Source organism: Egretta garzetta, unplaced genomic scaffold (genome assembly GCF_000687185.1).
Source record: "Egretta garzetta isolate BGI_Z169 unplaced genomic scaffold, ASM68718v1 scaffold79, whole genome shotgun sequence".
Lineage (NCBI taxonomy): Eukaryota > Metazoa > Chordata > Aves > Pelecaniformes > Ardeidae > Egretta > Egretta garzetta.
In genome coordinates, this window is record NW_009260791.1 from 1,653,988 (window position 1) to 1,669,222 (window position 15,235).

Here is a 15,235-nt window from a genome sequence, read left to right on the forward strand (position 1 = left end):
CACAACAGATAAAAGGTCCACTAATGGGCCTGGAAGAGAAGGCCCTGAAAAGCCATGACAGTAAATGAAGGCTTTAGTCTTCTCCTGTGTGCACTGTGGAATGAGATGCCACAAAATTCAAAGAATCAAAATAAGCTGCCAATAGTAATACCTAGCTGCCTAATATTCAGAAAAAAATAATGTGTAGGGATATCTCCCCACCTCATACTGTCCAAAAGACCAGTGTTCATAGCAGATTCCTCCCCCACCACTTTATCTGAGACACTCCTCCCAGATAAGGGTACGTATGCTTCTGCTTCCCTTCCTATTCATTCCATTTGCCCCCTCTTTCCTTTGCTGTACATCCATTCCTTTTCCTCATAAATGAAAAAAACATTTCCACTCCTTGACTATTATGTACCCTCTTTTTTTCCCATTTGTCCTTAAAATTCATGCCTTCAAGGAGAAAACCCACACTGTGTCTGTGCACTCATATGAACTTTCCCAACAAACTCCTTACACAGTACACTTAGGGCACCTCAGCGTTCCGGATTTTTTTCATTCTGTAGATTTTTGTCACAGAGAATATGTGTTGATCCCATTGTAAAATATGATTGCTATTTCTACGGTCATGTACATGTTTATCAATAGATAAATACAGTTTTAATCTTAGAGAATTGCTTTAGCAAGTGGAATCTAATTGGGAGAGTCCTTGGTAGAACCATGAAGTTATTTGGTGGTTTATAAGACAGATTACACTGGTGCTTACAGAAACAGGAATGGACAAGAGAACTCTGGCATTTATTGCCTGTTCTCCTCCAGCCCTCTCCATCTCTCTGTGCTTCTGCTTATTCAACTGTAAAACAAGGAAAACAAATAATTAACCTTCTTACTGGACGGATGTGAAGCTGAATGATAATGCTTTGTACTCATTGTGTATCATTTTCAGGACGCTCTGTAAGTGTCAATGCAGCAGCCTCCTTGCGCAGTGGCGAAGGGCTTTCATCCCCCACACTCCACTGCCGCAGAGGCACAAAGGCCCCGACAATTCGCAGGGAAAGCCAGCCGTGGAGCCAAGAACACACCTCTCACTTCTGAGGCCTCTCCATTAAGCACAACGCTATTTAGGAATGTACTCCAAGCATTTATAAGACACTTATCAGGACAGGAGGTTGGTGGGATGTCAACACGCTACACACGCGCTGCCGATGACAAACAATCTGCACACAAAAAAGTATTTTTCAGGAGAATCGCAGACAGATAGGGCTGGAAATAGCACAGGGGAGAAAAGCAACCACTCATAAGAGCGGAGGTCATAATTCAGCATCTCTTAAAACAAACTGCTGAGAAATGGCCAACTGGAAATCCCAGCAAATAGAGCTGTAACGCGCCCAAGGCCAGAAAGAAGGGAATCAGGGTCTATCCACTGAGCACATCGATAGGAAAACTTGCAAAGAGGTTTCAAGCTCCTGAATCAGTCAGATGGGAGAAGAGTCAGAGAGAAAGTGATTCCTGAAATAAATTTCTTTTTGGTTATTTTTGGAAAAGGAGACAAAAAGAAGGGAGGTTGGTACATTGGAAAGCCGACAAAAATCATTATTCTCTATAAATTGCTTTGACATTGTATAGGCAGTGACCTTCACAGCACTACCAGTTTAATGGCATTTACTTCAGCAGTAGCTGATTTCACTATTAAACAGGGATGCATAGCACAAGATTACACAACTAAATCACTCTTGTAAATATTTAATATCATTGCCTTTCTTTTTTTCCCTTTTAACAAATCACTATCAAAGGCAGAGCACACAGTAGAAAACACATTTATTTATTCTATCCTGGAAAAAGCTTAGTGCTCATGCATTTTATCTATCTAGTTCTCCAAATGACTTTGACACTTGAAAGCCCTTGTGATCAAAACAGTCTGAAGGAAGGCAATTTTGCAACCATTTAAGAACTGATTTCATGCACTGATCAACATTTACCAAACTTGTCTGATGGAATAGCACGAAGTTTAACCCAGCAGATTGATAGCAAACACCTGAAGGAGAAAATTAGTAAGAAATCCACACTGGTTTAAAGAGAAGTACCTTAGAAGACAGAAAGGAAGAAAATTAGAGATTACCTCTCCATTCTTCTCTCCCCACCCCCACCAAAGAAAAAGAAAAGAAATCAGTATTTGGGAAGTCAAAGGGAACTGGCACTAACAGAAAAAAAATCATACTTTTGGCTGACAATACAATAAGCGCATCCACCGCATAATACATTCATTCCATTATGGACACACAGTGCAGCACAGCAGGAAATGAAGTGTCCACAGATTTCTCTTAAAATACATCTGTTTTAAAGATGGAGTCAATAGATAGAGCAAATAAATTACAAGAATGTAGCAAAAGAAAAATTACTAATGATGTCTCTAGTATCATATCTGGTAATGTAAAATTGACTGAGAAATTGAAATGCTAAGCCTGGAATCGAGTACCTTTAGTATAGCAAGTCATTTTTAAGGAGAGCCTTACGATCTGTACAGTCTGATTTTTCCAACTTTAGGAAAAGAATTTTTCCACAGTCTGGCATAAATGGTCTGTCACACTGTAGCAAAAATGATATTCTGTTCAAACTGCAGATGATCAATGCCAGAAAGTGTTCTTTATGACAGTATTCCAGAAGACAAATAACGAAAGTTATGCGTCTTTTCAGCAGTTTAGCAACAGAGGAAAGATAAATCAATGGATATTTAGGAACTGAACAAATTCTGGGGAAAAAAATAATTTAGTAAATGGAGGGACAAAAAACAGACGTAGAGAGCAGCTTGCCCCACATGCCTGCAGATTTCATTGAGACCGTCTGCAGAGTAAGACTATTAAAATAAATAAGTGTAGTCGAAAATGGTCAGATAAATGTATTATTTGGATGATGGAGTTGGCCAGTCCTGCAAGACACTGGTGCCTGAAACATGTGTGCCCTTCGTCAGAGCTGGGAAATGCAAATGCTCGGCGATGCTAGGTGCTGCCGTGGGTTTTATAAAAGCTTGCAAGATCTCTAATGCAGAGCTAAGCAAGAGCCTGTAATCCCTGTGCTGTGATGCAGCAATGTGCTCTCCCCTCGCAGGACAAGCCAACAGCTATGCAAGATCCTTTTATCAACATTCACAGGGCTGGAAAATAACTGTTCACAGTTTGATTCCCAACATTACCGGGTGAACCAAGAATTGCTCAGAGAACTGGCAGCTGAATACACACGTAAAAGACAAAGGTTCTTCAGTGATATTTATTCTAGCCAAGTTTTAATATTTCAAGGCTTATAGCAACTAACTCTTTACATAATCAAATGTAATTGTCTGATCCCAGCTGGTGATCAGCACATTCATCATCAACCTGGTCATTATTAATGTGCCAGTAATTAGGGGGAATAAAGGTGTGTGCTTTATAACGCTGGCTTAATACAATTCCACCGTATCTAATAAGAACACAGCTCCTTTTAAAATACAATTATTTTAACATCCAAATTACACATTTTTCCTACTACCACTAACAGCTAACAATCGCAGAGCCATATGATTTTAGAACAAATACTGAAATGTTTTTTAGAGTCTTCAGTAAAAAGAATTTGGTCAATTAAAAGGAACCGTGTTTTGCTTTAGAAATAATCTGACCCATAAGCAGTTCCCCAATCAAACTGTGATTTGAGAGAAAAGCTCGATTAAAATGCATGCAATTGACAGAATCAAAATGTAAACACTTACCTACATATACTACATACATTCTTCTTGCTCTACTGTAGGAGAGAAAGCGATATCTCAGGCACCACGGTGTGGTACTGCTTGGCAAATGCTACTGACTTTTTTAATGGTGACAACTGTGTACACAAATTCTCAAAGTACCAGTTCTCTTTAAAGCCTTTCCCCACAAAGCGGTGCTGGTAAAGGACTGTTTCTATTAAATGCTTTGCAGTCTTTAACAAGAGGAGAACTAAGGCCATCATTAGTGAGAATGATCCAGGATCCCTCAGGTTAGTGTTGGAACAGCCTCAGAGCCAAATCCTTCCCTGCACTATTTCTTTTACATCACTGCCTTTTCTCTGCTTCGGTATCAGTTATACCACAATAAAATCCTTGCAGTGCAGTGAAGAATATGGCTCTCAGTACCATTACATCAAACCTCTTGGCATGCAAAGCATAGCTAGTACGAGATCAACATCTCACAGAAAATCCCGCTAAAACAGAGTTTGGGGACTTTATCCTTGCAGGTACACAACACATTCCCAGGTGCAAAACACCTTTCATTTCTACAGGCTTCACCAGCTGTTCAGGGAACACAGTACCTGAAGCACAGCAACTTGCAGGGTAAGTCGTCTGTAACATAAATTTCAAAACAAAAAAGGCTTCAAAAACAAATGAATACGCCTCAACCTGTGAGTACTGGATTCACACCTGATTCCTTGCTCTCTGTAGTGCTATTTTCTATTATCTTCCCTTATTTCATAGCCTATCAGTACTGATCTCTATTTGGATACGTGCACTCAGAACTACTGAGGCTCTTGAAACAAATGTGGACATGAAAGCCAGCATGAGAAGGAGCTCTAGCTCCATGAAAGAGGTGAGTATGGCCAAATGAATGAAAGGCGGTGGTTGCCACAGGAAGATCAGCAACTAGCAATGGTGCATTGCCAAAATCAGAATAAAAAACCAGAATACTGATGTGGGAGAAAGCACATACCATTAGACAGGACTTAATAACTGGCAACGACAATACTGGGTGAGTTATATCAGACAATTTGAGAAAGCACGACCTTCTTCACAGTAATAGTTTTACAACCATTTGTATGGCATGTTATCCACTAATCTCTAGTCAAAATATTTACTATCTGGTAAAGCACTGCAAATAAGGTTGCTGTTTCTAAGCGCTTACTCTTAATGCACAAGATCCAGCTTACGCAGCACATATTTTCTAAACTGTTCAATACCGTAATGTTATCTCTCTGGTCCACAAAAGGCCACAATGAGCCTTAAAACAGGAAACTCCCCTCTTTCACTGGGTTTCGCATTTTTGCAGGGTTGTCTGATGTGTGTGACAGGGGTCTATTTCAGTTCCTGATGGCATTATCACCACTTTGCTGCATTACCATAAAGCCCAGGAAATAAGCTATTACCCGCCATCACTCCTCCCAAATGTTATCACAGAGAATCATGCATTCACAAAACAGCATTAACTGTGAGAATTAGAGTCCATTTAAACTGCAGCTGTTCCTTCACTCCTAAATAGGTTCTTAGATCAAAACTTCTCCCTGACTGGTCTTATTACCAAATGTCCCTTTCAACTGGAAGAAGAAAAAGATCATTTTAAAAAATTGTATATTTTACAGATAGCGCTCCTTCCCTGTACTAAGACAGCTAGGTAAGTAATGGTAAAATGAAGAAGAATTTTTCCAAAACCACAGTGGACTGTGACCGTGGACTTCCAGAACTGTGAGTTGAAATTTTGCCTTCAAATCACCTCTGGCAACAGAAATGAACCTCTAATTTTGATTTTCGATTTCTAGTTTACCTCATTTTCAGAGTCTCAAGCTTGAATTTTTTAAGGGAAAGACCTTCTGTTTATTTTTAATGATAATACTAACTCTGCAGTACCGGCTTCCCTTTAAATACAAAACCTAAATCCTGGATCTAATATACATGCTGGTGTTCCTTTGAGCTCTAAACCCATGCCCTAGAAAAACCCACAACCCTGTATTCTGCTATTATCAAAGAAAACATTGCTTATTATGTTCCATTTCCCTCTCCACTTCTTTGCCTCTTTGTTACTGTCCGTTGGAAGGACTCCAATCTGCAGGGAAAAAACACTCTCAAATCTAAACTGAAAAACCTAAATGGCAGGAAAAGGCACAATGTCTCTTTAAGAGTCAACAGTAAATTAACTTGCCCATAAGAGTGCAATAATTAGCAGTTAGTAGCTTATTAAAAGGATGGCAAAGGCCAAGCTGCCATCTGGGATCTCCAGTTTCTTGTGATTGTTATTATGTCAAGATGTGCAACTTGCATTAGCTTTCATGTCACTACGCTTCCCCTTACTCTACATGTAAATTTTAATGAAAGATACAGCACTTTAAAAATCAGATGTCCATCAAAAGCGCTATTAGGCTGCCTTTTACAAAGCATATGGCCTGTTTTGTTACCTCTGCATCTCTACACACCACTGAATGCTTCAAATGTAGAAAATAGAGGAAGAAAAAAAAGCCTTTCAACGATATCAATTAAATATTCTCTTTGGGCAGAGTGAAACCTGAGCCTCATTGAAAACAGACTACTACAATACAGCGTAAGATGACAATATTTTAGCTCCTATTTACACACAACACAACCACAACGCCATTAACTCTCACAGGAATCATTCTTCTTAATAAAAATGAAAGCCAATGAAGAATCAGCTGTTATTCACACATTAGAAGACACAGTTTTAAAATAAGGCAGCAAGAAAGCATGTAAGAAAAAATAAATTACCTATAATCTACAAAATACTTAACACATTATTAAATATTTTATGCATACACATTATTTGTAAACACACATGCTCATATGCACAAACAAAAAATTATTTACCAGAAACATCCTATTTAATGTCTCATTTGTCTGCCTTCATAAATATATTACAAAGAGGTGTAAAAAGAAGAATGTTTATAAGACATCTATTCCTTTGCATTAGCTGATATTTAACATTTAAGTGACTTCATTCACCAAAGTGCAGAAAATGTCATCACCTCGGGAATATAAAGAAATAGGATGAATGCCTTGCAGAAATGTCCCTCAATATCTTACATTTGAAATTCATCAGCTATCTATCATCTCTAATTAGATTTATAAGAATTACACTAAAATATTTGTTTTTTCCCTAAATAAAATATGAAAACAGTAGCAAAAATTTGCTTACAAAAAAATAATTCCAGAAGAATGACATCTATATTCAAGGGTCCTTGATTCTATCAAAGAGGTTTTACAGACTGGGTATTTGCTAACCATAAAATAAAACGTTTTCTTTTCTAAACTGCTATTAAAAGGAAAGTTAAAAATGAAAGTCAGCATCCTTATAATAATGCAGGATTTTTTTCCCACCAAAAGGAAAACAAACCCAATACCACACATATTTTAAAAGTATTAAGGAAAGGACTGTAAGTGCGGAAACCAAAACCATACAATATTCACATTTAAAACACAAATATAAAGACATTTTACAGGGCAAAGCAGAGCTTAAAAACCACTGCCAAGGCTGGCAAAATGAATGTAGTGTTGGTTTTCCCCTCGTATAATTAGATATTTATAGAGCACAAATGATTTAATTTGTTACTGATGTTTCACTTCAACATTTGCATAAACTCTTGGCCACTCAGATGGACTTATTCACATCGGTCTGAAATTCTAATGGTATTACTGGTGAAGAAGAACTCGAAATTATTTTCCAGATCAGTAAGGTCGAGTCATTTCCTTCTATCCAAGTCTACAAACGCTATTTCATTTTTTCTGTGCCATTACCTCCTGGTCAATACTATTGAACAATTCAAAGAAATAACAACCTCACACTGCTCACTGAGAGCAATGCTGAACATTACAAGACTTAAAAGACCTACTTGGGTTAAGAGCAGTTAGGACCAAGGGAGATAATCTGATCTTGCAATGCTGAGAACTGCACGGGGAATTTGCCAGTAGCCTTTGGTCTACACAACATGCATTAAAAAATGTCATTACTCTCTCATTTCTCTCCAAGAACGGAGAAAAAAACTGCTTCGTGTTGAAAATGAGTGTGCAGCTGTGCAGTTTTTCATCCTGAGCACAGTGATGGAGGGAAGGAGCCTGGTGCCTCAGAGGAGAAGCAGCCACCTGCAGACTGCACGGGCACTATGGAGATCTCCTGTGCGCACCCAGAAACCAGCCACACCTCACTGTCATTCTTTGTGTCAGAGGGGATGTTTGGGAATTTTGAGGTCGTTGGGTGAGTCTTGGCCCACTGAAGTCAATGTCAATTTTGCTATTGCCTTCAAGAAGACACAGGACTTCATTCACTGAAAATAGCAGAGTCTCACCAGGAATACAGCCAATTTCCTCTGGAGGCACGAACCTCAATAGAAGCCAGATCCAAACTAAGAGTGATGATAAAACAAAACCCACTACATATATAAAGGAATGGTGAAAGGTAGCAAAAAGGCAAATTATCATTTCCTTAACAAAGGCTGTCAGGAGAACAAATGATATGGAAGAACGTGACTACACATTAACTCAGTTCAATAGCAAATTAGAGTTGGATATTTATGATCTCCTTTGGTAGCATGTATTTGTGGGCGAGTGTTAGGGAAATAAACTCAATATAATTGTTCCTTAATTGTCAATTCCTCTCCAGAAGTCATATTCAGCAATTCATGCCAAACTAAATCAAAGTCCTCCCTGCTCATCACACATTTACCTCAGCTCCGTGACCAGTTCCATACACCTAATAAAAACACAAACAATGAATATGTACTCAGTTCAGGTTAAAATGCAAGTGGTACCCAGGGTGCTTTTCCATATCTCGACTACTCCAGCCATTTCCCCAGAACAACTACACTTCATCTTCTTCAGCTTTCCAGGAACTTACAAAAAAAAAAAAAAAAAAAAAAACCCAACGAACTTTTTAGAAAGGATAGATGCAGAAGAAGCCTATTTACTACAGTGGAAGCAATTAAAGAAAGACTCATTTCAAATGACGAATGCAAGGTCACAGACTGCTATATGTTGTGAAGATATATCATATCCTTTGGCTACATATGTGGCATGAGACAGAGTGGCTGCCAGTTTTTACTAAAAACTACAAGAATGCCAAAAAATATGAATCTTCCAGGTACAATCACTAAGGCATCTGGTACCACCTTCTCTCTCTGTGAGATGAAGGCCATGCGTGGGTTCAAAATTACACCACTTGAGCTCTCTGAAGGTAATACCATTTTTCATACAGAGTGATGGTTCTCTGATGAAGTCACTTGTTATACCTAGAGCTAAAAACTACACATAGCTGGGAAATGAAACAATATTTCCACTCAATGACACAATAAATTAAGTTTCAGTGCATATGAATTAATTGTGGACTATATATTATAATCCTCATTCCTACAAGCTCAGTGGGAATTTTGCTTCAGAAAAGACTTTCAGTTTAGTCCTGCACAGACTGGCCTGCAGCACAAATGCTACCCGAGGAAAAAAGGGAGCAACATGAGCTAACATCACACCATACAAGACTCTCCCTGATCTACACTGACCCTTAAATCACACTAAGCCATACATCAGCTAACTCAATTATTGGCAGCTGTGTTGAGGCACAGTAACATTTTGTAGGCATCCTTTGAGCTTTTGGTTCTCACATTTTTTTACAGTGTATATCTGTGATTATGATGTTCTGATGTTCACCTCTTGCTAAGAAGATAGCTGAGTACAGCTTATGTATTATCTTCCACCGCCCAACTTTGGATAGAATAGAAAAGCTATGAAATTAATCATCATAATATTTTTTCAACCTCGAAACAGAACAAATAATATTGATTACATGATGCACCCATCACAGAGAATCCAACAATACAAACTTGATAGAAGAAGGCAGGGCGTCAGAAAAAGGAATCATACCAAGAGAAAGTGTTTAATATGTCATTGTGCTTCCCAGAATTCAGGGATTACAGGAGAAGTCATCACTGGACATAGACTGCTTGTGCCTCTATGGAAAGTTATTGTGAACAAATCCTCTGAGCTCTCGTATCCTCCCAAATCCATAGTAGTACAATTAGACATTTCATCCCCCAATGTCTTACTGACATGGACACACCCAACATCCTCCAATGTGCTCAAATCATGCTGATCAATAGATCAGATTCTTCAGCAGTGTATCTGTTCGAAAGGAGTAAGCCTCAGCATAATAAAACCTTTTAATCTCTCTATCTCATTGGAAAATAGAACAAAGAAATGGATTTTCCTCAACCAGCGCTTATTATTTACCAATTAATCTTCACCCTTCCCTCCAGTCCAACTGGAGGCCCACAGCAAGTTTGCAGCATTTTGCCTTTTTGACAGTTTTGGTTAGGAATGGATGACTGCCCTCTGCACGCTAAAGATAGGTGCAAACTGCTGAAGAGCTGGAGCCCCAGAGCTGCCTTACCTGCCCTGTGCTGTATTGAGCTGCAAAGGAAATGGACCTCTCTGTTCAGCAGTGCTGATCACTTCTGCTTCCTTCACAGCTTTTTGCAACTCAGTTTCTCTTTGCAAAACACCTTTTCACTAACAGAGAAAATGGGAAGCAGAACTGGGAGGAGAAATGATAGCTCAAAAGACCTCCATCGTTGAAGGGTACTGGACAAGCCCAGGTCCTACTTCCTCCACCACCACCAGTGCCAAAATTCCCAGCAGTGGCATCACTCCAGTGCAAGAGAGTCAGCAGTACCAGCTCACTGGCCTCTGGTCTGTCCTCAGCTGAACTGATGGTCCCTTCGCACTGCAGCATCACCAGCTACAGAGAGCCTGACACTGTGCAGCCCAGACTTAGTGTGAACAGGGAGAAAATAACATCTGTTAAGAAGGCCTCAAAGCATTCATCTTAATAAATATTTCTTCCATAATTCAATACAAAAAATTGTTGAGACTTTTAAAAGTAAAGGCATTATGTTCTAATATGAACCACATTCATAAAACCACAATTTTTCCATTGACAAACAAACATTTCACAAGCAACGAAGTCTTGGAAAGAATTCAATCTCTACCTTTACTTCTACCTACAGACAGGAAGGTGTGCATCCAGTTAAGAGGAGGAGCAAGAGGGGTGTCCATCATGGAGGAGGCAGAAGAGAAGAAAAGAGAAGAGAAGGAGGAAGCATAAAAAACAAAAGGATGTCACTGGCCATACTTAGAAGAACAAGAAAATGAGCATATTTATATAGCAGCCAAACCCAACAAAACACAATGTCAAGGGAAAAACGAGAGACACACCACAACTAAAGCACAAAGCAAGGCTTAAACAACTGACAGTCCAACCAGCAACTGCCTGGTTAAGCCCTTTGGCTTTAAGTTGATTTTCTACTGGGAAATCCAAACCCCTCATGCAATAGCACGCCAGTGATATGCCTCATTCCACGTCAAATTCAAAACAGCAAGGGAAACAACAGAGTAGGACAGAAAAAAAAATAAATCTCATGGTAATATATTTGCTAAACACATTTTACCTACCAGAGCTAATGTATTTGTATATAATGTTGACATTGCATATTTACTCACACATATACATTTACATATTTTATATCCATCATATTTTTGTAGAGAGTAAATATTTATCAAAAGGGAATATCTGACTTGGTTGGCAAGAAAAGAGAAGCCTGATGCATCATGGATAAATAAGGGTGGCTGAAGTTGCCAGAAGCCAATAGTTTTCACATTTTTTTGCCAGGCAAGGGAGTAGAAAGGGCTGATGACAATCGTAGAGGCCTGAACAGGTCATGCAAGTCTTCATGAGCCAGCTGGGTTGCAACTTGTAATTTAAATGGCCAAGTACATCTGTTTACATAATCCAGTGCTAAATCACAGACTGCTACAAAGATATGTTCAAGTGTTCTTGGGATTGAAAGTGGCCATGGAAGTTCACTGTCCTGATGACTCCCAACATGCCATCATCCTTCCTCTGCCAATGGCTTGCCATACTCAGCTGCATCCCGAGCAACTAGGACATGCTGAAGGGACTGTCTGCTGGATGCTCCTTCACCAAGCACAACCTCCAAGCCAAGAGCCCAGCTGAACAGTAAGTGGGGATAGAGAAGGAGCTCAACGCTTCCAAGAGCTTAGCCAAATGCTCCACATGCCAAATACCATGGTCTTGACAGGCATTCATAAAGAACCCTGTTTTCCTACCTTTCCCACCACACGGGGATGCTAAGCAGTACAGAAACTAAAGACTGAGCCCCAACTTCACTTCTGATTGTTTCCTAAGCTTTCATGACTTCAGAGCAGACATTTCCCTTGAACTACAGAATAAAAACTTATTATGTCCTAAGCCTCTCTACATTTCACTGAGATACATAGAAACTATGTCTCTTTTATTCAAGTACCTAATGACTCTTGAGCCTTCACAGGCACTACGTTCCATCTTATTAACTCTTTGGACTAACCTCAGATACGTGTTCACTTAATGGCAAAAACACTATTGTGTACACCTAGTCTAGGAAAGCCTCATCAGGCTTTAGAGTCAAAACTCTCATTTTCTCCCCATAGAGAAATAGTTGGTCTGGTCTTCCTAGTGCATCATGTGCACACACCTTGCATTAAGTCTTCAACCATGTGACTCCTGCATTCACAAGACTAGAATGCATCACCAGTGCTGCTAACTCCTCCCTGTGTACCCATCTCAGCAAGATGCTGACACTTGTCCGAGGAAAACAGAATCACTCCTCTCCTCACCAGCTTCTTGCTACACACCCCCATAGCATAAAATGTGACTAATGATCCCATCATGTCACAGCCAATAGATCTGTACACAATCCAGGCTGAGATGTTAAAATGTGAACTCTGATACAGGCCTAGATCCTATTTGTAGCCCAACCTGGGGTCAGCCTTGTTCTTTTTCTAAACCATTTTGCTCTGTGCATATTTAAATATTTTAAATTGCAGACACAGGACTTACAGGCCATTATATGTAATTTTCCTCAGGATTCATAACGAATTAGCATCATGCCATGAGGGCTATTAATATATTTTTTGTAATAATTGCACTCTTAAAAATAAAGACCAACATTGAGGTCTACATTTACTGGGCAGAAGTGGGAGTCATTACAGCTGGCATAACAAGAAAGAAATGGCAAGATAAAATAGTTGGTGGGCTGCAAGGAAGGGAAAAGCATACCTCTTTACTGTCTGTGGAATCATTTCATGCTCCCTCCTGGGCACCTGAGTCCCAGGCTGACAAGTAGCCATGGGTCATGGCACACACAGGCAAAAATGCAAATGGCTTGACTGGCACCCAGTAGGCTTAGTCATGCAAAGCCCAGCTCAGAAAAGCAGCAGGGACAAAGCTCTTTCATGATCAGTGACTGAAACAAAGAGAAAGATGAAGGACTTACCTTGTTCACCCATCATCAGGTGTGAGAGGCCTTTGAAAGAGAGAAAGAGAGAGAGGAAGTAAGAAAAGAACAAATCAGAAAAAGAAGCAGCAATATCCATGCACACAGGTCACAGTCCAGTACTTCTCAGGGCTGGAGCTCGCATACTTGAACTAGACCAAGTATGGGTGCAGCATACAGGGCACACACATATATATGCAGGCGCTGCTTTCCACACTGAGCAGGAAAGCATCTGTCACAGGTAGAAAAAAAACCTGATGGTAGTTGCAGAAATGTGTCTGAGGTTCATCATATCCCTTGGGGAAGAACTCCAGAGGCACTGCCCACCAGTATGGCTAAATGGGCTAGGAAAGCCAAGGTCTGCAACGGGGCTCAGCAGGGAGCATTCACTCCTCTGGAGAGCTATAGAAATAACTTCTCCTCAGCTAAAGATTTAAAATTCAAGGCTGCAGTGGTCAGTGAAAGGGAGGCCATGATCCCACCACATCTGCTTCAGACAAAACACCTGGGCTAAATGCATACACACACATACAAAGCTATCTTGAATGTGGTGGCTTCAGCATGTATTTTTAGGAGTTGATCGACACTGCTCACACTTACTAATTAGACACCAGTACACCAGACCTGGCAAGGACTAAAAAAATTACCTGTAACCTATTTTTAATACTACTGCATTTCCTTTCTGGGAAGAACTGGAGATTCAATTTCCAAGGGCAGTGTGTTACTTCACGGCTCTGTAGCTAAAGCTACTCTTTAAAGCTACTCATAATTCAAGGTAAAGCCAGAAAGCAGCACAGGTACCCTCAGCAGTGACAGTCACTGTCAGCTCTGTAGATGGGGCCGTGGCGGTCACTTGGGCTGCTCCAGTCTCTGTCTGATGACTCTTTCTCACATAAACCTTGTTTGTTTTGATTAAAATCCATTTTAGCCCCAATTTTCAAACATGTTCACTGTACAACTGTAGTCATACGAATATCATTTAGATACTGTTGCATATATACCCATGCCCAAACCACTGAGCATCAACTGGCCCATTAGTTAATTCTGTGGCACATGATATCACAGAATTAACATATACAAAAATTGAGTCCTACCTACTCAAGCCATGAGTGACCCCTTTCATACTTGGTTCCCTGAATTTCTTCCCTTAGTTTGATTCCTTCTCCACATCTCCTACCTCTCACAGCACTTAGTATGGCAGGGATTTTGATACATGCATACACACACCCACACACACACCCTATCTTAAGTCAGTTTATGTATCAAACAGGGCTGTGACTTTTTTAATTTCATGGAGAGTGAGAGGTCAAATTAATATATTAGAATGAGAATTTTCAACAAGCAGCATGCTGAGTTTGAATTTGTTTATTTCTCTCTCTTTTATATTTTTCCTTTGTGTCTGCTGGAGAAATCTAAAATCCAGATCATCCCAAGAATATGTTCACCCACAGAGAACTCCAAGACAGATAAGGGGATTAATAATTGTACAGTCTAAGAAATGCAAATATCTTAATGTTCTTGAAGATTATTGTGGATTTAGAAAAATAATCAGAAACACAACATAGGTTTAGATTTTTTTAGATTTTCTAGCTATAAATAAATATAGCAGATTTGATACTGTAGGATGTATTTCTGGCCTAAATTGTAAGATATCATTTCACTGAATCACTTCGCTCTGCTAGCAGAGTGGGTTGAATTTGTATCTCTATTTATGGCCAGTGACCCCATCATTCTTGATAGGCAAATCTTAGGTCTGTCCAAAGGGGCATTTGAAAGTCACTCTAAAAGGCACTGTAAAAGACAAGAAGACAAAAGTATACTTATTTGGACCTACAAAGCCCAGAGACCCTGTAGCAATGGTGAAAAAGGGGAAAAGGCAAGAAGGTGATAGTACGACCTGCAGCTGAAGCTGGCCAGACAGGGAGGGGATATCAGACCTGGAGCAGAGATGGGGGTCTCAAGCCCTCATCCTTTGTACACCACAGGGAAGGAAAGGCATGGCTAAGAGGCACAGCACCAGCAGGTGCAGCTGCTGGGGATGGCAGAGGCCTTGTCCAGTTTGGGAGAAGGGACACTGACAAAGAGAAGCCTCCAGAGAGGGTTGAAAGCAAGAGCCTGCATAAACACCCTGAAGCACACTGTAAGAAGACCC

The 15,235-nt window shown here is 39.9% G+C and overlaps 1 protein-coding gene across 4 annotated transcripts in view; it reads right to left on the bottom strand.

Annotated features, from left to right (window-relative positions):
- The window catches only part of NRXN3 (neurexin 3), a 982,535-nt gene that overhangs the window by 927,245 nt on the left and 40,055 nt on the right, over positions 1 to 15,235 (bottom strand). For 2 of the 4 annotated variants that reach the window (XM_035901998.1, XM_009646640.2), the window contains exons 3-4: positions 13,084 to 13,113; positions 10,741 to 10,752 (exon numbers count right to left, since the gene is read on the bottom strand). In XM_035901998.1, the coding sequence (XP_035757891.1) occupies positions 10,741 to 10,752; positions 13,084 to 13,113 (42 nt within the window). The remainder of the gene's footprint in view (positions 1 to 10,740; positions 10,753 to 13,083; positions 13,114 to 15,235) is intronic. The other 2 variants (XM_035901997.1, XM_035901996.1) reach the window with 1 other exon arrangement.